Genomic DNA, 22,458 nt, shown 5'->3' on the forward strand with positions numbered 1-22,458 from the left:
GTAAGGGGCTGGGGCATCTCAATGCCAGCCATGCTCTGAAGGCAGCAGTGCCAGGTCCAGCAGCTCTCCATGTCAGCCTGCATCCCCAGAATCCCCTTCCCACCTGTGCCACAGCTTGCTGGGTGTCTCCCGTGGTGCTGGCACTCTGCCATGGGCTCCAGCATGCCCAGCAAAGCAACATGAGGCCACTCCAGTTTGCTTGGCATGTGCAACCCCTCCTGGCAGGTTCTCATCGGCAGGGCTTGAAGTGCTGCCAGGTGTGTGGGATGGCTGGGACTACCCACCAAGGGGAGTGGGGATTGCTTCTCCAGAGTAAATTCACTCTGAAAGAGCCCCAGTGGAAAGCTCGAGGCTTTGATTGATGAGTGACATGAAGCTTGAACAACCCTAATGTAAATACTGGTGGAAATCATAGGGATGGTGTCGACACCACTGGAGTCAGTACAGGATGGGCTGGTAAAATGGGAAGGTGCTCTTGGGGCAGCTCTTGGGGCTAAGGAACACTAGTGGAGGTGCAAAAGCCATGGGGATGTTATGCAGGTCCAGGCAGGGTTAGCTAAGCCCTGGAGACACAGAGATCTGAGGAATCCACACCCTGGATCAGCTTTGCCATGGCCAGGCAGACCCAGCAAGGAGAAGATGCCGGTCTCAGCTGCACCCTCCACCCCGGCTCCTGTTTCAACACGTAGCTGGGAATTATTTCTGTTTGCAAGACACTTAATTAAGACCATTTCCCTGAAGGAAACCAAGATGGAGAGCTTCACTTCTTGGTATTCCATCGCTTTCTGGCATTCGTTTCCACACCAATTAGGGTGCAAATTAGTCATCCGGAGAGCAATCCAGTGGCTGTGCTCAAGGGAAGCTCTTCAGCACATGTGCCATCTTCTTCCAGGAAGGCAGGTGGAAGGCACAGGTGGGGTGGCCAATGCAGGGACAGGGAAGGGGTCCCTAGGGTGCTGGGGCCTGCAGTTTGTGGTAGCAGTGTGGGACTGGGCTGAGACTCTGGGACTGAGCATGAAGCAGAGTCAGCAAGAGGATTTAGGGTGTCTCCATGAGCTGTGTGTGCTTCTCCTAGGCCCCTGGACTTCAGGATGACTTGGTGAACCACTGGGCTCTGAGATTAAGCTCCCTGTTGGCTCTGACAAGAGAGGGAGATGAATCTGAGGATGAGGTGCTCAGGTCTGTGCCTTGCTGTGATGGGATCCAACCAGAAGGTGCATCAGAGGGTTGGCACATCCAACAATGTCACAACCACAACCACAGTGGTGGTTGATATCTTGATGTTGTTGGGTCTGGACAGTCTCCTGCTCAGGTCTTCAGATGGACATATGGAGACACCTCTGCCACAGTTGTGGCTGTGCATCCATCCATCTGCAGGTGAACCTGTCCTTGTTCACTTTAGCTGAGAAGCCTTTTTAGAAGACACAGCTGAAATGTGGGATGAGTTCTGGAGGAGGGTCCAAAGGGGAATAAACAAAGCCCCTCTGTTCAGCATTACAGTCACACTGACTGCTCTCCCAGGGTTCTGCAGTTGTAGGAATTCACTGAACATGACCAAGGGCACCTGTTGGGAGCAGTGGTGCAGCCACGCAGCACTGAAGGGAGAACCTGGTTCATTGATGGATGGGAGACTGTGGTGGCAGAGAGGTGGCTGGGAGGAGGCATCTGAAAGTCACAGCTGGCTGTGCACGTGTCCCCATGTCATTCAGGGAGTGGGGGTCTCACTGCAACATCAGGCATTGTCCTTGCTTTCCTTCCTAACCCTCTTCACAGGGGTGGAAGGCATCCACAGCCCTGCAGGAGCACTGCACAAAGCTTGTGCTGATTGTCAGCGAGTCAGGATGGGAAGGTTTCAGCTAAAATACCAATTTCTTGCTGATCTCAGTGGTGAGGTTCAGCTTCCCTGCTGCTTTTGATCCCCTTTTGCTGCATTTGTGGGGTGGTCTTGGCTGGTGCCTCCTTCTCCATCAGAACACTCATGTCTGTCTCTGCCTTCATGGGACAAACTCAGGGTCAGGTGCATGATGCTGCTTTTCCTTAAATATTCCAACTGTCTCAATTCCCATGGGCACAGCTGCCATGCAGGGACCAGAAGCCTTCCTCACCTTCTGGCCAGCCTGCCTGCTGCCCACTGCCTGCTCCATCCCCGTTCCAAACAGAACCAGAATTCCTGTGAGGAACCACCTGCCCAGGGGACGTGCCCTCCAAGCCCCCATTAGTTAGCAATTGTCTTAAGCACTGCAACATTTGATGCCTTATGCCTCCTAATCCTGCCTGATATAACCGTGGCTGTCCTCATTAGCCACATAATTGTCTGGCAAACACAAAACAGGCCCTGACACAGTCCAAGGAAATTGGCTTCAAAATATGGAGCCACATTCTCAGATGTTGTTGGAGGGGTCTCATTTGTTTATTTGCATTCACACGGCACCCTGTGGATAATGAGAGACAGACTGCTGCAAAAGCACCTGTTTTCCTTAAAGATCATCTGAGGTGGGAAATGCCAGCTGGGATATCCAGCCCTCTGCACTCCTGCAGGACAACTACCTCTCCACTTGGTCCCAACTGTTGCACCAAGGGCTTTCCAAGAAGAGAAGGTGACATGTGCCACCCATGTCCACACTGGTAAGGTTGCCCAGGGAGAGACTTAGCCATGCACATGTCCCAGTGATAATGCCTTGAATATGAATTTTGAAGGGGCTCTGACAGCAGATGACAGGGTTAGGTTAATGGAGGCAGCGGTAAGAAATCTAATTAACCCACGGTACGTTGTTTAATTTGTGCAAAGTTGTTGTGGTTACTCAACTATAAACTCCATCCCCAGCTCTAATGACAGTGACTAGCATGGCAGCAGTGGAGAGCATCCTGGAGGTGGGCAGCCACCCCGTGCTCACCCTTGAAGGTGCCCTCAATTACATGCAGAGTGTTCCAGTGGTTGCCTCCATCTGGTTCTTCCATGGCATTTGAGACCCTTTTCTAGCTCTGGTCTTTGGAACGGGCACCTGTGCTGCTTCACTGCCTGCTCTGGCATTCAACCCTGCTGCATGGCTTCCAAAAACCAGCCTTCAGGACCCAGCAGTGTCAATCTGTCGATTGCACTCAGGTCCTGGAGATGGCTTCAGGTCGTTGAGTTCCCATCACAGCTCTTAGGCTGTAATTATGTTCAAGGCTCTTTGCCTCAGTTATGTCTTTTTACTAATGCTTGGAGCTGCTGTACTGATCTTTTCTTCAAGGCTGACCTCCATGTAGTTCCCTGGAGAGAGCCAGGACTATTATTTAAGCCAATTCACAAACCAGGTCCCAAAGGCCAGTTGTCCATTATACAATTTTTTGAACAGCAGGAAACATCAGCAGGGCTGATGATGGCTGAGCTCTTTGTGTTGGTTCGGGGAGAAGCACAGGAAAAGGCATGGATGTCACAGGTCAGGTTCTCTTCCCAGGTTAACTTGCCCCAAAGAGCTTTGACCAAAAAACAGCTCCTCTGAAGAGGTGCTCTGGAGCCTGTGGTGCCCACAGAAGGGTGATGCTGCACCTCAGCACCTTCATCTGTCACCAAAGCTCCATGGGCCCTCAAGACCCCTGCAAGAGACACAGACACACACGTACCTTGCAGGGGCATCCTTCCTGTGGAGCAAAAAGCTTTAACCAGGTCCCAGAAGACTCCCAGCTGCCCAGTGAGGTGAAGTTGGACAAGAAAGGAACTGAGAAGGGAGAGGATCCACCTCTGGGGTCCATTAAAGCCAAGCAGGCTGATCCCACACTGCCCCAGGGATTGTAGGAGAAGAGACTTCCAGCACTGAGCACGCTGAGGTCCTGCTGTTACTCTCAGAGTGCTGGGGATGTGGAATACAAGCACACCCTTGGCAGCATGCACAGTTACACTGAGCCCTGCCAGGTCCACAGCCTCCTCCCTGCAGCCTGCAGCAGCTCCCACTCCTGTTCTGAGGGGACTGCAGCCCCTTCTGTCTGATGGGAAGCCAGGAGGGAGACCTTGGCTGTTCCTCCAAGCCAGTGGAGGTGCCTGGTGGTGATGCCAGGGCATTGCTCCCTGTCCAGGATGGGATTCCCATCAAACAGTCTGCCCGGCAAGCCAGCCTGCATCCACAAACGGGATTCCCAGCGGAGTCCCATGTGCAGGGACACAGAAGCACCCTCAGAGCAGGGGCAGCTCAGTCACCACCAGTTTGAGTGTGTCCCCAAGCAGATCTCTTGGTATCCTGTTCCCACACTGCTGAGCTCCACAGCCCTTCCCCTCCAGCCTGGGGACAAAACCAGGTCCCTGGGCAGCCAAGAGGGGAGTAGCAGAGGAGCTTGATTTGGGTTTTCCTTTCTTTTCTTTTTTTAAAATTCTTTTTATTTTTTTTTAAGAATTTAAAAGTGGCAGTGCTAGCAAAGGGTAATTATCCCTCTGTTCCAGCTGAAATACAATTAAGGCGGCTCTCAACGAGCCCCCGGGATATTGTGGTTTACTAATTAACAAGCGGATATGCTGTGGCCCCTGTCATGGCAATTACAGCATGAGACAGGCTTCAGGAGCTCTAATTACACGTCAGCCCACAACACACGCTGCAATACAAATTAATGAGAGCCCGAGCTGGCAGTGGAGGGAGTTTGCCCAGCAAGAGGCTGAGATGGGCAGCAGGGATGGGGATGGATGTGGGAGATAGGGATGTGGCTCCAGGCCTGGGGATACCGTTGCACACTGCAGGATCAGGAGGATGAAGGGAGGAAATTAGGGATGAAATTCCCTATGGTTACCCAAAAGTGGTGCGTTGAAGAAAAGGAGGGGAGATTTGCTTTGTGGAGCTGTGGCCTGGTGAGATGAGTGGCATTTGGGATGACTGCAATGAATAGCAAGTATCACATCTTCCCCTCTTAATTCCCAGACCAATAAAGATGCTGTTAAGAAAAGAAGTCAGATGGGAAATACCCAACAGGGTTTTGACTGCTGACAAATAACAAACAGATCTCCAAGAGCCAGGAGGAATTTTTCTGACAAATTGTTTATTGGGGAAAGTTATGCACTTTCAGCTTGAGTTGAACTAATAGCTTTGGCCAGGTCTGGAAAATAAAAAAAAAGGCAATCAGGATTTTTGTAAATGCAGTTTTGACACCTTGCATTTTAAAAAGCTGCTTCCTCTCAAAATGTATTTAAAAGATGTAATTAAACCAAAATACAGACTGCACACCTAATGAGAACACTTTGTTTCTGACAAAATGAAACTGTATTTATCAGCTTGGCTGATATTTATCAGTTTTGCTGCTCCAAGCTCAGCAGTGACACAGGTTTTCTGTGATACTAGTGTGCAGATTTTTTTTTTATTTTTAAATTCAACAGAATTTACTGCTCCTGAATTCACTGTCTCCTCTCTAGTTCCTGTCTGCTGCAGGCAGCCGAGGAGGGACAGCAGGAGGTGACACAGTAGGTGCTCCAGGCTTTGGCCACCAGCATCACCTGCAAATGCCACTGCAGACAGAGAGGTTCTTGGGCAGATGGGAGGATCTGGGGAAGGTGAAGCGAAGCTCCCAGGTTTTGGAGCTCCCTCCAGCCTCCTGCAGGGGTGGAATCAATGGAGCCCAGGGGCAGCCCTTGCAGGGGATGGAGTGTCACACCAGGGGGATGCACAGCAGGTCCCTCATCTGCTCAGGTTGTGACCAAGCGCTGCGAGCAGGCAGGTGAGGAGCTTTCAGACTAATCCTTCTTGTTCCCGTGCGCTGTGGGGAGAAGACCCTGCACAGCCCCCACTGCCAACACCCAGAGCCACCTCTGTCACAGAACGTGGCAGGGGAAGGGCACACACCTCCTCACACGTAGCTCCCAGTATAGACCCCATTAACCATCGCAATTAACACGAGCCAGGCCCTCTCCCTTCCTTGTCACCCCAGCCAGAGCTGTACATAAAATAACTGTTTATTACACAGCGGGCAGAGCCCGGCTTATCGCTGCAGACAGGAAATTGCTGCGCAGAAGCCACACGTTTCACTTTTAATAAGTTTGGCAATAAAACATCTCATCAAACGAGGCCACGACAGGGCAATAATGAAGCTTCCGCGTGGACCGTAATTGCTCACTGCTCTCCTGGGGGCGAGCCAGAAAATGGGGAGCGAGGGGGGAGATGGATGGCAGCATCATCCTCCCTCACCTCCTGCTCTGGGAGCATCCACCCCTCCTTATCCCCGGCAGCATCCCTGGAGCGCTGACACCCTCCAGGACATGACTGAAGAGGAGATCTGTCCGTGCTGGAGGGATACAGGCAATTCCCATGGAGTGTTGGAGGAGATGTCAGAGGAATAGAGAGGCTCTTGGGGCTCTGAGGGAAAGGAAAAGGTTTTCTGCTTTCCAAGCACAACTTTCCAGCACTGAGTAGTCTTCACAGCTGAGCAGGTGCTCTCACACACAGTCCATCCCCATCCTTAGCCAGCAGGGACACAGTCTCCTCGAGGTTTTGCACAGGTGGGCTCAGGATGGAGATCTCAGCATGGCAATGGAGGGGTCCTGCAGGAATCCCTGTGCTGGGCCTCTGCTATGAACCAAGAGGGCTGCAGTGCTCCAACACCCATCACAGCAAAGTGAGAGAGTGACACGGTGCCTGTCTGTTCTGACAGCCTCGTGCTGGTGGCCTCAGGCTGCTGCCTGGTGACACCTCAGCCACACGGCACTGGCTGCTCCAGCTGGTCCCTTGCACTAAAGGATGGTGCTGGTACTTCCAGTGCTCCATCATGATGAGACTTTATTTCTCTAAAGGTAATCAGGTCCAGCAATTGGTCACTACCCCAACCTATTTCTGAGCTTCCCAGCTTCCATTTGATCTTCTGGATGCTGGTGGGCACAAACCAGCCCTGCCACAAGCCTACTCAGAGTGACAGGAGCTGCTCAGGGAGCCCTGGTGAGGTTCCCCAACCACAGGTGGGTGACGGGGACCAGGCAGCCCGCAGAGCCCAGGATGATGAAGTCATCCCTCATCACCCCTGGAGGCAAAGCTGGGTCCTTGCTGCCTTCTCTGAGTTAACCTATCCCATTCCCACCAATCATCCCCGTTGGCAGGGAGGGAACAGAGAGGTCCAGGAGGACATGGTGCAACCAATGCTGCAAAGAGGAGCTCTGGCATCAAGGTGATAGGAGACAAAACAATGCATGTCCAGGCTGGCACAAGGAAATGAAGCAGTTTAGAGTCACAGCAGGAATGTGCTGGCACTGGCAGGGCCTGCTGACAGGCTCCCGGGTGGGCAGGAGGCTTTGTTCGCCTGCACACTGCTCTTGGGGAGTTTACCTGGAATTACTGATCTGCATTCATAAACATGATCACGTTAATTGCTTGCTGAGGCTGCAGTTGCCATCTCCTCTCAGCACTGGGACTTCATCTCCCTTCCCATCCCAAATGTCAAGATGTGTCTGTTCCTCCATCCACTCTGCACCATGGCCGAGGACAGGGAAGTGTTGGAGGAGGGAAAGAAGCAGAGGATGGGTGAGCCCACGAGCCTGGAGCCAGAGACAGACACCCACTTCCACCACCTCCATTCTGCAAAACAGCACCTTGAAAATAAAGAGCAGAGACCTTCTGGAGGGCACCAGGAGCTCTGTGGGAATGCCTGCAGCCTTGGGCAGTGATGACCTGGGGAAAGGGACCTTGTCTAGAGACCAGCTTTAATGGCAGAGCCATGACCAGGTGGCAGGAGAGGAACCAGCTCCCAGCTGAGGACAGAGACACCCAGGCTGCTCAGCCTGAAACCAGGCTGGTGCTCATCTCACTTGGAGCACGGCCAATCACTTCTAGTAAATTATTCATCTGACAAATTTAGCCTGTTATTCTAGTCGTGCTCTATCCAGAGTTTTACAGATTTCGTTATTATTTCAAATTGTGCAAACACCGCAGAAACCTCTCCCGGGCTCTGGCACGCTCTGCCTTTATCTCAGCTCATCTGCCACATCTGAAATATGATTTCTACCATCTGGTACCCACCCCTCCATCCCCAGCGTGGCCCCAGGACCTTGGGGAGGTGAGTAGCATCCCTTTTTCTCCTTTTTGAAGGGAGAAATATCTACTGTGGGAGAAGCATCTAGTGAAGATCCAGGGGTCAGTGGGATCACAGGATGCCACAGATCATTTTCAAAGTTATTTTGACTTGTCTTTCAAGGATATTTTGACTTTTTTTCACTTCCATCTTTGTATATGGGGTAGGGAGAAAAAATGATAGCACTGTCCCCTTGAATCCTGGACTACCCGGTTTCCTGAGTCTGGTCACTTTGGAGAACCAGGAAAAGCTTTTCACGTCCTCCCCACATGCCATGATTTCTTCTGTTGAAGCTTCTTTGTAATTGTGAGGGTACAGCTAAAACTTTGCCCTCTAAAAGAGAATGCAAACTATACATCCTGGGAAGAAAGGAAGGAAGATGGATGGGTTTGTTGTGGACAAGCCAAGAGTGATCAGACCCGTGTGTGGAACTGCAATGTGTGCAGGCAGAAGCTCTCAGCCAGGCACTTGAATCTCTCATCATATAATGCAGAGAGTGAGGGAGAAGAGCAGACAGTGAAACCATTTTTATCCACCCAGAGCTGGAGGAGAAATGCAAGCCCATGTCCATCACAGCAAGGCTCAAGTTTGCTCCCACTTGTGTGGTGATAGTAAGCTCACACCTAATTTACAGGGAAAAAAACAGGGTGAAGAGGCCCAGGAATACAAAATGAACCATCTCCAAGAGCTGTAATGCACAGTTTCACCAAAACCACCAGAAAATAGTATAAATTTCTACATAGAGACCGGACAGGACTCCCTAGCAAGATATTGTGAGACACTTGAATGACTCCCATTAAAGGGAAATTAATTAGCTGAACAGCAGGGATGGAAGCAAGAAATGCAAAACACGAAGCAGCTGATTTAAGGAAGAGGTTTACTGACCAAAAGAAAAACAGAAAAGAAATATGAAAGAATAAGTCACAGGGTAATCTAAATCTTTTCTTTCTGACCAGGCTAGAGAAGGTAATGGGTGGTCGGAAGGGAGAGTGGTGGGGTGTGGAAACACTTGTCCTGCATCCCTGTGAGCCCCACTGGTAGCAGGGATGGGGGAACACTCCCAGCAAGGCCCAGAGGGATGAGGATGGACACGGTGCCTGGTTCCCCGTGGAAGACTAGTGATTTTGTTGTTGTATGGCTCATCCCACCACAACAAGTCACAGTCTGCCCTAGGGCACAGGGCCTCTGCAGCGATGCTGAATGCACGGGGACAAGCCGGTGGCTGTGGCCCTTCTCCTCTTCTGACCACCTCGGACATTGCTTTGGTGAGCCTTGAGAGTGAAGCAACGCGAGGCAGGTCTGAAACCCCACCTTCAACCATGACCCAGCCAGAGCTGCCCCCCACCGCTCTGGGGAGCATCCTGGGAGAGCCTGGAGGATGCAGACCCCAAGCTGCCGTGCTCCAGCCCACCCCACCTGCAGGACGAAGGGGTCAGCAAACACACAGAAAACTGCAGCACATCCGCGCCAGGCTGCGCGCCAGGGCGTGGAGCTGGACATCCCACCGCAAACCCAGCAGCACGGAGGGTCTGTTTGTGCCAGGGCAGAGGTGGGACAAGCTTGAAGCGCTGAGCATCTCCCGGTCTGCGCTGGACGCCCCCGGTGTGCGGCTGCGGGGCTCCCCCAAAAAACCCCCGAACCGTCCGGCCCCGGGAGCGGCACAAACCACGCCCCGTATGCAAATTACCCGCTCGGCGCAGCCAATGGGGAGGCAGGAGGCGTGGCCACGGCGGGACTTGCCCGGGCATGTGCGCGCGGCGGCTTCCGGGCCGGACACGTGTGAGCGGCCGGGAGCGGTCAGTGCCGGGACAGGGGGACAGCGGGGACAGGGGGACAGCGGGACAGCGGGGACAGCGGGACAGCGGGGGTGGCACGGGGACCGGGGAGGGCCGTCAGCAGCCTGGGGATGGCTAACGGGGCGGGCAGGGAGCTGCGGCCTGGAGCGAGGCAGAGAGGGCCCGGGTAATGGGCAGACAGGGCCCTAGGGAGTACGGATTGGGGGGGACAGAGGGGGCAGTGGGGCGGGCAGGGGGCTGCGGACCGGCCAGGGGGTGGGCAGGACGCTGGGACCGGGAATGGAGCGGTGTGGGACCGGGCAAAGGCGTGGAGACAGGGTGTGACGGTGTGTCCGTGTCCCCTCCCCCCCTTCCCTTGCCCGTAGCTCCCGGCTGTGCCACCCGCACCCGGCTTGCCGTGGGCTGTGTGCGCCCTTCTCTGGCAGGGCAGCGTGGGGGCCGCATGGCACTCATGCCCCCTGTGCACGCTCCAGCAGGAATGCCACCAGGCAAGGGACAGATGACACCGCTGCTGCCCGCCGCGAAGGGCTCCGCGCCCACCCTGCAGGGCACCCATGCGGCCCCGAAGGGTCCCAGCAAGAAGAAGAGCCGTAAGCACCAGCGGTTCATGGAGCGCCGGGCTGTGCTGGAGCAGAAGGGGCTGCTGAGCCCCCGTGGGCGCCTGGGCACTCAGACCACTGAGTCAGGGCTGGAGGCACCCACGACACTCAGCAAGGCAAATGGCACCACGGCACCGCTCTGTGACAAGGTCCCCAAGCCCAAACGGATCGTGTCTGCATCCCTGTCTCCGTCTGCCTCTCCAGACAGCATAGCCCGGCACCACTCCGTGCTGCTGTCCCAGGGCAGTGGCAGCCCCAAGAGGGTGCAGACAGCCTCCCTAGTCCTGCGCCCGGCCAAATACGTGGCCATCGACTGTGAGATGGTGGGCACCGGTCCTCAGGGCAGGCTGAGCGAGCTGGCACGATGCTCCGTGGTGAATTACGAGGGGGATGTCATCTATGACAAGTATGTCCGGCCTGAGCTCCCCATCGTGGACTACCGCACGCGCTGGAGCGGCATCACCAAGCAGCACATGAAGAATGCAATTCCCTTCACGGCTGCCCAGGCAGAGGTGAGGGAAAAAAAAGGAAATTAAAAAATGCTAAAAAGCCCTGTGTTACAAATTGGGATTCTTGGTGGCCTGTGCTAGGCTGCTGTGAGGCAGAGGAATGGGAGCCTCTGAAGCTGGATTGGTTTGCTTGCTTGTTATGCCTTCTGGGAACCTGAAAACTAGAAGCCAAGGAGCTGAATTTAATAGAGAATGGCTTATTTTATTCTTAAGTGGTGTTTCTTTCGCTGTGGTGTCTGTCTAACCCTCTGTGACTCTTCCAGATCCTGAAGATCTTGAAAGACAAGATTGTGGTAGGACACGCCATCCACAATGACTTCCAAGCCCTGAAGTACTTCCACCCAAAAGACAGAACTCGAGACACCAGCCAGAGCCCTGTGCTGAAGAAGAGGGCAGGCCTGCCTGTCAGAGCCAATGTGTCCCTCAAGAACTTGGCCAGGCACCTGCTTCATAAAAAGATCCAGGTAAGCACCAGGAACACCCTGAGACGGGAAACAACCCTGGGTTAGCTATGAACCTGTGTGGTCAGCTTGGTCCTCCCACCTCCATGTGTGTTCTCTGTGAGGTGGGGATGACCCTTGTTCACACAGTGCTCCTGGCTGTAAGAAAGCTGGGAGAGCTGAGGACCTCCCAAGCATCTCAGTAAAATAGGGACAGGATCTGTGCCCTCCAGAAAGGGTGAAAGAGAGACCTGTATTGCCTTGGCTATGTCAAACCTTTGTCATCTGCGAAACCCAAAGCACTTGTGTCCTTCCCAGCAAGCAGACAACATGACCTGTGAGATTTTTGCTGCCCCTTTTATCTCACGAGGCTTTTTCCCCCTTTTCTCAGGTTGGCTGTAAAGGACACTCGTCGGTGGAGGATGCTCAGACAGCCATGGAGCTGTACAGACTGGTGGAGGTGCAGTGGGAGAGGGAGCTGGCCCACAGCCTGCCCCCCCGGCCCCCCAGCCCCGTCACTGACCCCGCTGCAGACAGCAGCCAGTACCTGGATGACCAGTACTGGCCCACAGACCTGATGGCCAACAGCCTGTGATGGGGGACAGCGTCTCCTCCATGCTTTTTGGGCCATCCTGGTGCCTTCAGCTGCTAAAGGTGGAGGTGACTGCTGACCTCCTCCCCTGGGGCTTGTGCCCAGCACCCAGCCCTGCTCAGGGATGGAGACATGGTGACACCTGGACACAAGCAATCTGCCAAAAATGCTGTCTGCAGCCTTGAGCTGTCACACAGGAATAAGGGCTGTGACTGCACCGTGTTCATCTGTCACCTAGGGATGAGCAGGGTCCTGTGTCAGCCTGGAGGAGCCTCTGTGGGCATGTAATGGGGGCTACCAACACCCCCTATGCCTTCTGTGGGGTTGTCCTCCTCCCAGACAGCAAGGGGCGAGTTTTCCTGTGGAGGGACTGAGGTGCTTTGCTGATGCCCAAAGGCTACAACCCATCTGGGCCAGTAAACAACCAGTTTGCTCCTCACTTTCTTTCATAGAAGCATATAATAATGCTGAGTTGAAAGGGATCTATCAGGATCACTGAGTCCAACACCTAGCCCTGCACAGGACACCCAAAGAATCCCATGTGCCTGAGAGCTTTGCCCAAACACTTGAACTCAGACGTGCCTGGTGCTGTGATCACTTCCCTGGGGAGCTTGTTCCAGGGCTCAGCTCCAGGTGTGTGCTGAATATTTTGTCCAGAAGGATACCTTGAGAGATGGTATCAAAAGCTTTACTTAAGCCCAAAAAGATTTCATCACCTGGTGGCCCTTGATCAGCGAGGTGGGTACCCTGTTGGGGAAGGAAATCAGGTTCAACGAGCAGGACTTTGCCCTCATGAAGCCATGCTGGCTGTCACCAATGACTGCATTGTGCTCCAGGTGTTTTTCAACAGCTCCCAGAAAAATACTTTGCATTATTTTACCTGTCAGCAAAGTGAGACTGACAGGCTATCATTTCCAGCATCCTTGCCCTTCAAAATCAGGGCAACATTTGCCAGCTTTCAGTCAGCTGAGACCTCTCTGGATTCCCAAGACTGCTCCAAAGTAGTTGAGCAGCTCTGTAAGGACATTCAGCAGCTCTTGGATGAATCCCATCAGGTCCCATAGATTTATAGGGGTGCAACTGCACAATGAAGTTCAAGAGGAAAGTCTGTGTCTAATCAATGTCCAGCCTGGACAAGAGCATAGAATACACTTCATTTTAAATAAATGATTCGCATAATTGTGCAGTTCTGAATTAAAAACTCTTCTGGCTAAAACCCTTGTGTGTATTCTGCATGATTTGATCTGGCAGTTCTCCAGGAGTGAGAGGGCAGGGATGAGGTTGGCAAACCATGTTCTATGCACCTTGCCATGTTCTAGGGCTTCAAATGTCCCTGCAGCTAGAAAAGGTGCTCTGAGTGGCTGGAATAGGTTGTTCCTTGGGGTACAGGCTTGTCCCCTTTGCTCTGGGGACACCCCTGTGAAGGCAGGAGGAGCAGGGGATGGGCTCAGCCAAGGTCTGGGAGCAAGGTCACTGTGGGAGTGTGAGCTGTGGCATGGGTTGCTGTCATGGTGTGGGGACAGTAATGCTCATGAGCAGTGACTCTGCCTGTAGGTGATCTGTGGCTGCAGAAACGTGCCCCAGCTGGTGTGAGCACCAGAGAGGGGGTTGGGGGTGGACACAGGGAGTTACCTGCTTCACCAGAGAACTGAACAGCTGTGGTCATAGAAGACTTTGGGGTTTTTTGCCATGTTCCTTAATTGCAGCCCTCAGGTGCATCCCTTGAGCACAGTCCCACTGCCTGGGCTGTGAGATGGGAGGTGACAGAGCAGGCTGGAGGGCTGCCAGCACCCTGGGGACTTTGGGAGCCTGTTGCAGCACAGTGGCTACAACAGCCAGCACTGGAATGGGGTCCATCACCCTGTCGGCCAGGCTAGACCATCTCAGGCTTTTCCTAGCAGCCAGTGGAAGGTAAGGAGAGCTCAGCCCCAGCCTTGGGAAGCGGCCAAGGCAGCTGAGTGACGTAGACACACCTGACGCACACATCAGTGCCATTACCAGACACTTGCACTTCCCATCTTAACTCCTCCCTGCCTGGCAGAGGAAGCCAGGAACAGCTCAGAAATGCTTTGAAAAGTGTCAGACACATCTAAAAATATTTGTCCTCACAGTGGCCCAAACACAACCATCCTTCAACAACCTGGGCTCTGCCTTGAGCTCATGGTCTGGACAGGAAAGGAGACATGGCCCCATGGTAGGTCTTTAAATCCTGCTTGTTCCAGTTTGTCCCGGGTGTGTTCCTGATGCAGCAAGCTGTAAAACAGGGCCAGCAGCCCTGTCTGTGCCAGCCTCAGGATACAGCTCAGCTGAGCTGTGCAAAGTCAGCAGCACCTGAACCCCACGGGTCACAGAGGGGTGCAGGAGGAGCACACCTGGTGCAGGTCTGTTCCCTCTGCCCTCTCCACCACCCCCAGGGTGGCTGGAGGGAAGCGAAGCTGTAGGAAAGGTGAAAGCTCTGCATCCCATTGTCAGTAGATGGTGGCATTCCAAAAGTGATGCAGCAGTGCTGTCTTTGCTCCTGGGAAAGCAGACCTGGAGGAAGGAGCAGAGCTTTGCTCATGGCCAACCTGGCCATGTGTAACCACATCCCTCAGGGTCTACATGAGTTTGTGGAGAGCTTATATAGGGCATTCCATGTCTCCCAAATTATTTATCCATGTGGCCCCCAACCTATCGGCCCTGCAGCCCCCCTGGCTCACTGCCTTGCACTAAGCCCTGCGATGGTCAGTGTGAGACACAGGTGTGCTGGGGTGAACCTGGAGAAGGCTTTATCAGCCTGTGACTCAGCCTGCCTTGCCATCAGCCTATAATTAAGGAAAAAAGCATTTCCAAAATCTTGACCATGCACTGATTTAACCCTCCTGCTGAAATACCCTCCCTGCTTCAGAGGCAAATTTGGAGACAGCCAGGCAGCCAAGGGCCAGCTGCCCTTTGGTGCTGTCATACCCTGCAAGCTTTGCTTCTGTGCCATGATCTCCATCTCTTGGGGAAGGTAAGAAACAAATTTGAGGGTTAATCCCTATTTGCATCAGATTTGAAGGGCTTGGAAAACCCCAAATCTGTGTCCTGCAGCCCCCCAAAATAGGGCTGCTGCTGAGCAAACCTCACATGGATGATCAGAGGTGGTGGCAAACTGCTCCCTGCCAACAATGTTTGCTCTGAATAATCCAAATGGCAACACTCGCCCCATTTTCAGCCTCTGAGAGCTAATCGGGATTTTCACAGGTGTTTGTGAATATTCACCTCCGTGCCAGCTCGGAGTTGCCATGGCTGAACAAACCTCAGCTCATCACACGCTCGGGCTCACCTCACGAGCAGCCTGCTGGAGCTCGTGTTGGGATGCTGAGCATCTTTGGGAGGGAGAAGGAGAGCTGGGCTGGCTCACCGTTTACGCCTAATTTTGTGTTAATTGAAGAATCTGCAGAAAACTGAGCTGTTATCTCAACAACCCCTGAACAATGATTAACCCAAACCCGTGAATCCAGCACTGGGCTTTTTTATCAGAGGGAAAACATTGTCAAATGAGTTTTTTCCAGCCAGCTGCGAGTGCAGGTAACCGATAAGGCCGTCACTGGAGTGGGGCTGAGCCAATGGGAGCCGATGGCGACAGCTTTTACTTCTGTCTAGCAACAGCTTCTCCTCGAGCAGCAGGCACAATTCAATGCTTTCCCTCGCTTTTATTGAGCTTTCCTCCTGCTACGTGGGGGTTTTCATGGGGGGCACTCAAAAACTGAGTCTTGTGTGGATTGTCCACCTTTTCGTGCGTGTTTTGGTGTCTGTTCCTTTCCTGCCATGGTGAGAGCTTGGCAGCTGTGAAAGGCTCCATCCTGCTCACACCGTGGGTTCTGCTCGCTCCCTCGCTTGCCCATGCAGCAGATTCTGCTGGGTGGGTGTTGGACACGCAGAGGGTGCTTGGGATAGCAGCATGGCAGAAGAGCAGCTGTACCAGGAGCCCTGTGGCAGGGATGTGTGTGACCCTCCTGCCCTGCATCCCCAGTGCCTGACCATGGTCCGGCACCTCTCCCAGCAGCCAGGGACTGTTTGCACAGGCAGCACTGCTGGGAACAGCATCCCCTGATCAAACACCTGGCTTGCTTTGCTGCTGGCTCTGCTCATCACGGTACATATGGTTGAAATGCCACGTAAAGCCCAAATCACAGAATCACAGAGTTAGAAGGAGCTCACAAACACCTGGTGTTGGATAGGACATCCCTAAAAATCACAACACGAATGTCTTGGGGTGGAGCAGTGCTGGTGCCTAAAAACAGCCCGGAGCAAGCCCCTAACACGAGGCAGACTGTCCCCTCGCTGTGGAGACACAGAGGGAAGATTTACCCTGTTTGCTGTCAGAGAGCAGAGCTTCACTCACCAGACACCAAGCAGAGACAGCAGAGGGAGGACCCACATTCCCTGCACCCCGGCCCCACCAGCACCCACGCCCACCCCTCTCCTCTACTCCCCGAGGGTAAATTAGAAGGCAGAAAACTCTCGGCCAACTCTAAATTAAAATCTCAGGAGCCTTAATAAGCGGCTTGGCCGGAAGCAGCGGATAGGTGTGATGTGGAAATGAATAGACACATCTGGCAGGCGCTTAGCACCTGGGCTGCAGGAGGGGTGTGCGTGATGTGTGCGTGTGCAGACCCAGCGCAGCCTCCCGGATTGGCTGCAAAACCCCTTCCCGACCAGCGCCGGGGAACAGGGTGCCCTAGCAACAGTCTTTACCTAATGAAAAACAAGCCACTTAACTAACCATCGTGACTGTGTGCATATGAGGGGGAAAGGCACAATTCCCAGCAGCTCCGTCCTCGCTGGGGAGCTGGCCCCAAAGGGGGCTGCAAAGGGTGAGCAGGACAGGTGGGGTGGCCTGACCTGAGTACCCCTGCAGCCCTCAGTCCCTGCTCCACAAATGCTTTGGGTGCACGGCAAGGGTTGCTGCAGCAAAACACAAAGAAGCCCCCAAGGATAACCTTCCCCCCTCCATTCTCTGTGCAGGCAGCCACCCCCAGAATGGCTCACCCCACCACGGGCACCCCACAGCCCTGCACCCACGGGGTGGGCTGGGGGCTGGATGTCATCGTGTCCTGGGGGCCATCAGCTGCTGAAGGTGCCACCTTTAGATCAGGAGGGACTTGTGGGGTGCAGCACTGGGGAATGTGGGGTGTTCCCCAGCACCATCAGGAAAAGGAGGAGCTGAGGAGTTAGTCACTGCTGTTGTCTCACTTGGGGATGTCACCTTTTCATGTTCCTGCCCTGGGATTCTCTCCTCCAGCAGCTGCCCGGGAAAAAGGCTGCAAGGACAGTGAGGTTGAATGGATAAGCTTTAACCACAGCCTCTCTGAAAGCCAGATAACAAAATAACCACTGATCTTATGGATGGGGGGACCGGGGTTGGCCCTGGAATCAGTGGGAGCAGGGACACGTTGCAGGAGTCAGGCTGGCAACAATGGCAGTAGATATCAAAGAGATTTTCTTTTGGGCTGCAGAAACCCATCTTCCTTGGGGGACAGCAAGTTACAGGACAGCTTTCTCCTGGCAAGGTGTGCAATTCCCAGCAGGACAATGTGGGGAGAGGACCAGCTCACCCCTCTGGCACTGGAGACAGCAGCAGTGTGGTGTGCTGTTTCCTTCATCCCCATTTGCTGCATCATTTCAGGGACCTTGAAGCACACAATCTGTGATCTTTCAGCCTCTCCTTTTGCCCCCTCAGCTCACTCTGGGGATGATGGGGAGATGATGGAGCACCTGTGGTGTTTTTTAAAATTTCCTCTTAAAGGGAGGTTTCATCTCAGCTGAAAGAACAAAAGAACAGCCCATGCCTCCAGCTCAGACTTGCCCCACAACAGAGCTGCCCCACTCCACTCCTGCACACCTGTGTCCCTTCACAAAGCATTAGAAATAACTTTTTGTTTTTTTTCCTGCTGCCAAGCAAGAAAACAATAATGCCATCATCTTTCCAACCCCACTGGCCAGGGCAGAGCAGCAAGTGTGGTGTGCTCCAGGCCAATATCCCTGCCACAAAGAGTGCGGTGTGGTGAAGGGTGTTCTCTGGGGGAGCCTGATGGAGAAAATTTTAAAAATAACAGGAGTAGAGGGAAAGCACAAAACATGACTCCTCGATCCCCTGAACTGACTCCCGGGGAGCCCCTAGTTCCAATTTTCACTCAATTTCTGCCCATTTCAGGTTTTTGCAGTCCCGGCTGTTCACTAGATGGTGCCCTCGGGCTGCTGGTTCCTGAATTATCCCCTCACAGGCTGGGATGGGATGGGATGGGATGGGATGGGATGGGATGGGATGGGATGGGATGGGATGGGATGGGATGGGATGGGATGGGATGGGATGGGATGGGATGGGATGGGATGGGATGGGATGGGATGGGATGGGATGGGATGGGATGGGATGGGCCCCAGCTCTGCCCTGGGTTCCCAGGATGTATTTAGGAAGATCACAAGCACAAAAGCACTTATACCCTTATATCACTCAGTTAAATCCCTGCATGGTTTGGGGTCCTCGAGGTCTGATAACACACTGCAAGCACTGGCCTCTCTCCCATATCCCAGGTCTTCCTGAATCCATTAGTATTTTAAAATTCTACTGCTATTATGGTGACAGCCCCAAAACAGGAGAAAATGGACAAAGAGACGATTCCATCATGAATGCATTTGAGTAAAATAACCACTAACCATCCATTAACTGTCACCAAAAAACATGTACAGCTGTAGTTCCTGAGCACCAGACAGGGGGAAAGAGGAGGAAGACAAGCTAACACCCATTAGTGTTACTCAGAGGGCAGGAATTCATTTAGGAATGTTAAACCAGGGCCATAAAGTAACATTAGCTGTGTCTGTTAGGGAAGAGCCCTGCCGTGGGCAGGAGGATGTGGCAGGACAGGGATGCAGGGCACCCTGTGGGTACAGGACCACCCAAGGACCCAGGGAGGAACAGCCAGAGATGCTCCAGGGCAGCTTTGGGGTCTGTTTGCATTTGGCCTTCACACCTGGACAGGATGGAGACCTTTTCCCTTTTATTGGAAACCACTCCTGACTTTATAAGATGGGGATCCCAGCCATGAGTGGCAACTTCCAGGGGCAAAGTCACACAAGGCCACTCTGTGGTGGCACAGTGGGACATGCCAGAGTCCCCATTAATCTTCTGGTCTCATAAAACAGCAGATTGATGGAAAGCATCAAAGCCAGAGCTACATATAGCAGCAGTTTTTGTCATTTTAAGATGGCATTAATGTTCAGTTTAGGGTGAAAAATTTTCTCCAAAAATGGTTTCTCATCTCTGCCCTGCCCCAGACAAACCCTGAGTGCTGTCCATTCACAGGAACTCACACTGCTCCAGGTGCTGCAGAGCCATCGAGACATCAGGGTTGGAGCAACAAAGGCCAGAACTGTGCCAAGTTTTTATCATTATTTTTATATTGTTGTTTTTTAGGATTAGGGTCTTTTTGGTACTGGGTGGATCAAGGTGGAAACAACAGAGAAGAAATTATGTTTGCCTTCAGCACCAGCAGCCTAAATGTCCTGGAGGGAGACACCTTACCAATGAGTCTTGAGGAATTAATGTCAGCAGGAGGCAGGAATGCTCCTCTTGGCCCCTGGCATCACTGACTGCTATAAAAACAGGGCAAAACAGCACTCAGAGGCCTCCTTAGCATCTCTCATTTTGGGGATGAACGTAGAAAATGAGCACATGAACAAAACAACTGCCTACACAGCCTCCTTTTCATCTTTTAGGGCCCCCTCAGCAGAGGAAATCTTGACCAAATCAACCCATTAAATTGGGAATTGAGTCCCAGGCTCCTCCATGGGGGCTGCCCTCCAAATGCTCCTGCCTTGGACAGATGCATGTTTGTGTCACATCTAGGAATGACACCTTCCTCCCTGGCAAATCCCACCCTCAGAAACCTTCACCCTTTCTGCCTGGGGACCTGACAACCCACTGCCTCCAACCCTGCAAATAAACCCCCAAATTTTGCATTTATGTAACAGCAAAAATTTTGCAGTTATGCAGCACAGCACACCCCTGTCATATCCATAACTTACCTTTGTGGAGCTCGGGATACCCCCTTGTGAGGGAAGTGCTTTGTGTCCTGTGCTACACTGAACACAGATGCATTTTCCACATTTACTCCTCACTCAGGAGAGAAAATTTCCTGCAGAGAACCAAGTCTCAGGTGGGCTCTGTCCCCTCGCAAACCTCCTTTGTTGGCACCAGGTAATCACTGAGCTTTGAGGAGACCCCCAGGAGGGGACAGGGGCAGGGTTGTGGGGAGAGAGAAGATGGAGCAGCTGATGGGAATTTAAGGGGAGGGAGTTTTCCCCTCCATCTTTCCTCTCAGGACACCGTTGCCTCCTCCAGGGGCTCATTTCACCTCCCAAAAGCTCTGTTCATGGGAATTGCTGCCCTGGGAGCCTGTGGGGGCTCTGCCAGCCTCCAGCAAGGATTCTGGGCACTCACCCACTGCCCCAGCAGGAGCGGGCACAAGGCACGAAGGCAGAGAGAGCTGACTGCACTGCCAGCCCCCCAACAACCCCACCAGGCAGGATCAGCATCAATCCTGACTGCCTGCACCCCGAAAGCAGGAGAACAAGGCTGCCAAAGCCAGGACACTGTGTGTGTCTGTGTGTCTGTGTGTCTCTCTGTGTGTCTGTGTGCAGTCGGGGCTGTGTCCCTGTCCCCAGAGCAGGGCTGACCCGCTCGCAGGTCCCAAGAACGGGACGTTTTGAGCAGCAGCCTTATGAAAATGCCTTTCACGGGCAGCACAGAGCGCAGTTGTTCCCAGGGCCAAGCCTCCCGCTCCCCTGCTCCTGCTGAGGGATGCTCAGCTGCGAGGAACCCGCAGACCCCGCAGTGAAGGAGGAGAGGTGGGAAGGGGATTTACAGCTCTCTGAGAGGCAAGAGGGGCAGCAGGAGGAGCCGAGGCAAAGCTCTGGGGAGAGGGAGGCATCGAGGCAGGGCTGCAGCCGGCTGACGCCAGCCCCGCTCTGCGGCCTGAGACCCTTCCAAGGCGCCAGCCGAGGGACAGATGTTCCCATTGTGCATCTTGGGAGCCTTCTCGGAAAACTCCAGCAGCTCCCTTCCTCAAACTGCCTTTTTAGCTCCAGCTTTTAGGGTTTTTTCCTCTCTTTTTCTTTTTTCTTTTTTTTTTTTTTTAATAATATATATTAAATTTGGAAGAAAGCCTTCTCCCGGCTGCATTTCTTTGCCTCATGCCAAGCCCTGCAGCATTTTTAAAGCTCTCTCTGCATTTCGTGGCCCCTCCACCTGAACCGTCCTCATCATCCCAGGGCTGGCACGGTTGGGCTCCAGTACACAGCAACCACTGCCATCCAGAGCCTGTTTTATACTGCAGGGGCTGCTTAGGGGGTGAAGCAGAGCAGTGGGAAGAGTGGGCTGGACACCAGGGATTGGGGAGAGCAGGCTGTGCACCGGGGATCTCCTGCAAACTGGTTCTGCTCCGGTGCTCCCAGGCACCTGAAATGCACTGAGGAATGACCCCATCACTGCTCCCTGACTCAGCTTTCCCACCACCAGCAGCAACATCACAGGAAGAAGAGCAGGAACATCAAAGGACAGAAGAGCTTTGCAAACCACTTTGAGATCCTCAATTACAGGGTTTTTCCCCCCACCTCTGCTTCCTATGGGCAGAAGCAGCTAAGCTGGGACAAGAAGTGAGGTGTGCCAGGAAGATGTTAGATGAGCCCTCAGGTGCATGGGGGGGAGGCAGTTCTGAAAAGTCAAGCTGAGAATGGAGCTGAAAGTTTGGGGAAGCTTTTGGAGAAGAATCAGCCTCTTAGGGCAGCATGAGGGCAAGGAATCAGAGCTGCAAGGTGCCTGCCCCTGCCTCCATTTTTATGGTGTGCTTGGCTCTTGCAGGGAGGGGGATTGACCAGTTCCTTGGATTCAAGTCTAGATGTGAGGAGGAAGAAGGATAAAACCCTGTTTTGATACCTGCATTGCTCCTCCCTCTCACCCTGCCCTTGCTTAGAAATCATTTGGGCCAAGCCACAGCCCCTGTGGATTCCCCACAGCTGAAGTTCCCGATAGCCTCCAGATGCAAACACAACAAGAGGGCAAGGAGAAAGTCCTGCAGCTTTCTCAAACCCTCATCCTGGCCTGAACCCTCTCTCAAGTACAGCATCCGTAATGTTAGTGGTAGATCCAGGTGTAATTTAGTCAGGAAGTGCAAGAAAGAAGAGGGGAAATTACCCCATTTCTGCCTGCCCGCCTGAGCAGCTTATGGATAAGAGGGTAATAAACAAGAATCAGCTCACAAAGAGGAAGAGAAAAACAACATTGCTTAGAGCCAGAGAGCAGCTCTGAAAGGGCACGTTTGTATCAGGAAAGATGTTTACAGCCCACTAGAAGCAAGAAAAGCCGTGGCTTTTAATGGGGGCAGGAGCAGAGGGCATCTGTCATTCAAAACAATCAGGAAAGGGAATCTGAAAAGCAAACACAGTTCTCTGGGACATTAAAGAAAAAAGCAGCAGCTGGTGGAAGTC

General features: G+C 53.2%; 1 protein-coding gene across 5 annotated transcripts; it reads left to right on the plus strand.

The window, feature by feature from the left end:
• Positions 1-9,713: 9,713 nt before the first annotated feature.
• Positions 9,714-13,165, plus strand: AEN (apoptosis enhancing nuclease). Of its 5 annotated transcripts, none has more exons than XM_063412627.1 (4): positions 9,714-9,809; positions 10,286-10,920; positions 11,181-11,381; positions 11,749-13,165. In XM_063412627.1, the coding sequence occupies exons 2-4, from the start codon at positions 10,288-10,290 to the stop codon at positions 11,950-11,952; spliced, it is 1,038 nt and encodes a 345-aa protein (XP_063268697.1). In that variant the 5' UTR covers positions 9,714-9,809; positions 10,286-10,287; the 3' UTR covers positions 11,953-13,165. The 5 variants fall into 5 exon arrangements, with proteins under 5 accessions (XP_063268697.1, XP_063268698.1, XP_063268696.1 ...); XM_063412628.1 differs by having other exon boundaries at positions 9,720-9,809; positions 10,283-10,920; XM_063412626.1 differs by having other exon boundaries at positions 9,739-9,809; positions 10,175-10,920.
• The last annotated feature ends 9,293 nt before the right edge of the window (positions 13,166-22,458 follow it).

Source organism: Prinia subflava, chromosome 15 (genome assembly GCF_021018805.1).
Source record: "Prinia subflava isolate CZ2003 ecotype Zambia chromosome 15, Cam_Psub_1.2, whole genome shotgun sequence".
In the NCBI taxonomy this organism is placed as follows: Eukaryota; Metazoa; Chordata; class Aves; order Passeriformes; family Cisticolidae; genus Prinia; species Prinia subflava.

What these genes read in the sequence shown, in the direction of transcription:
- AEN (XM_063412626.1), top strand. Translation starts at nt 10,252, where the DNA reads ATGGCACTCATGCCCCCTGTGCACGCTCCAGCAGGAATGCCACCAGGC. An exon ending in TCACGGCTGCCCAGGCAGAG is followed by an intron (nt 10,921 to 11,180) that starts GTGAGGGAAAAA and finishes TGACTCTTCCAG; the next exon opens with ATCCTGAAGATCTTGAAAGA. An exon ending in TGCTTCATAAAAAGATCCAG is followed by an intron (nt 11,382 to 11,748) that starts GTAAGCACCAGG and finishes CCCTTTTCTCAG; the next exon opens with GTTGGCTGTAAAGGACACTC.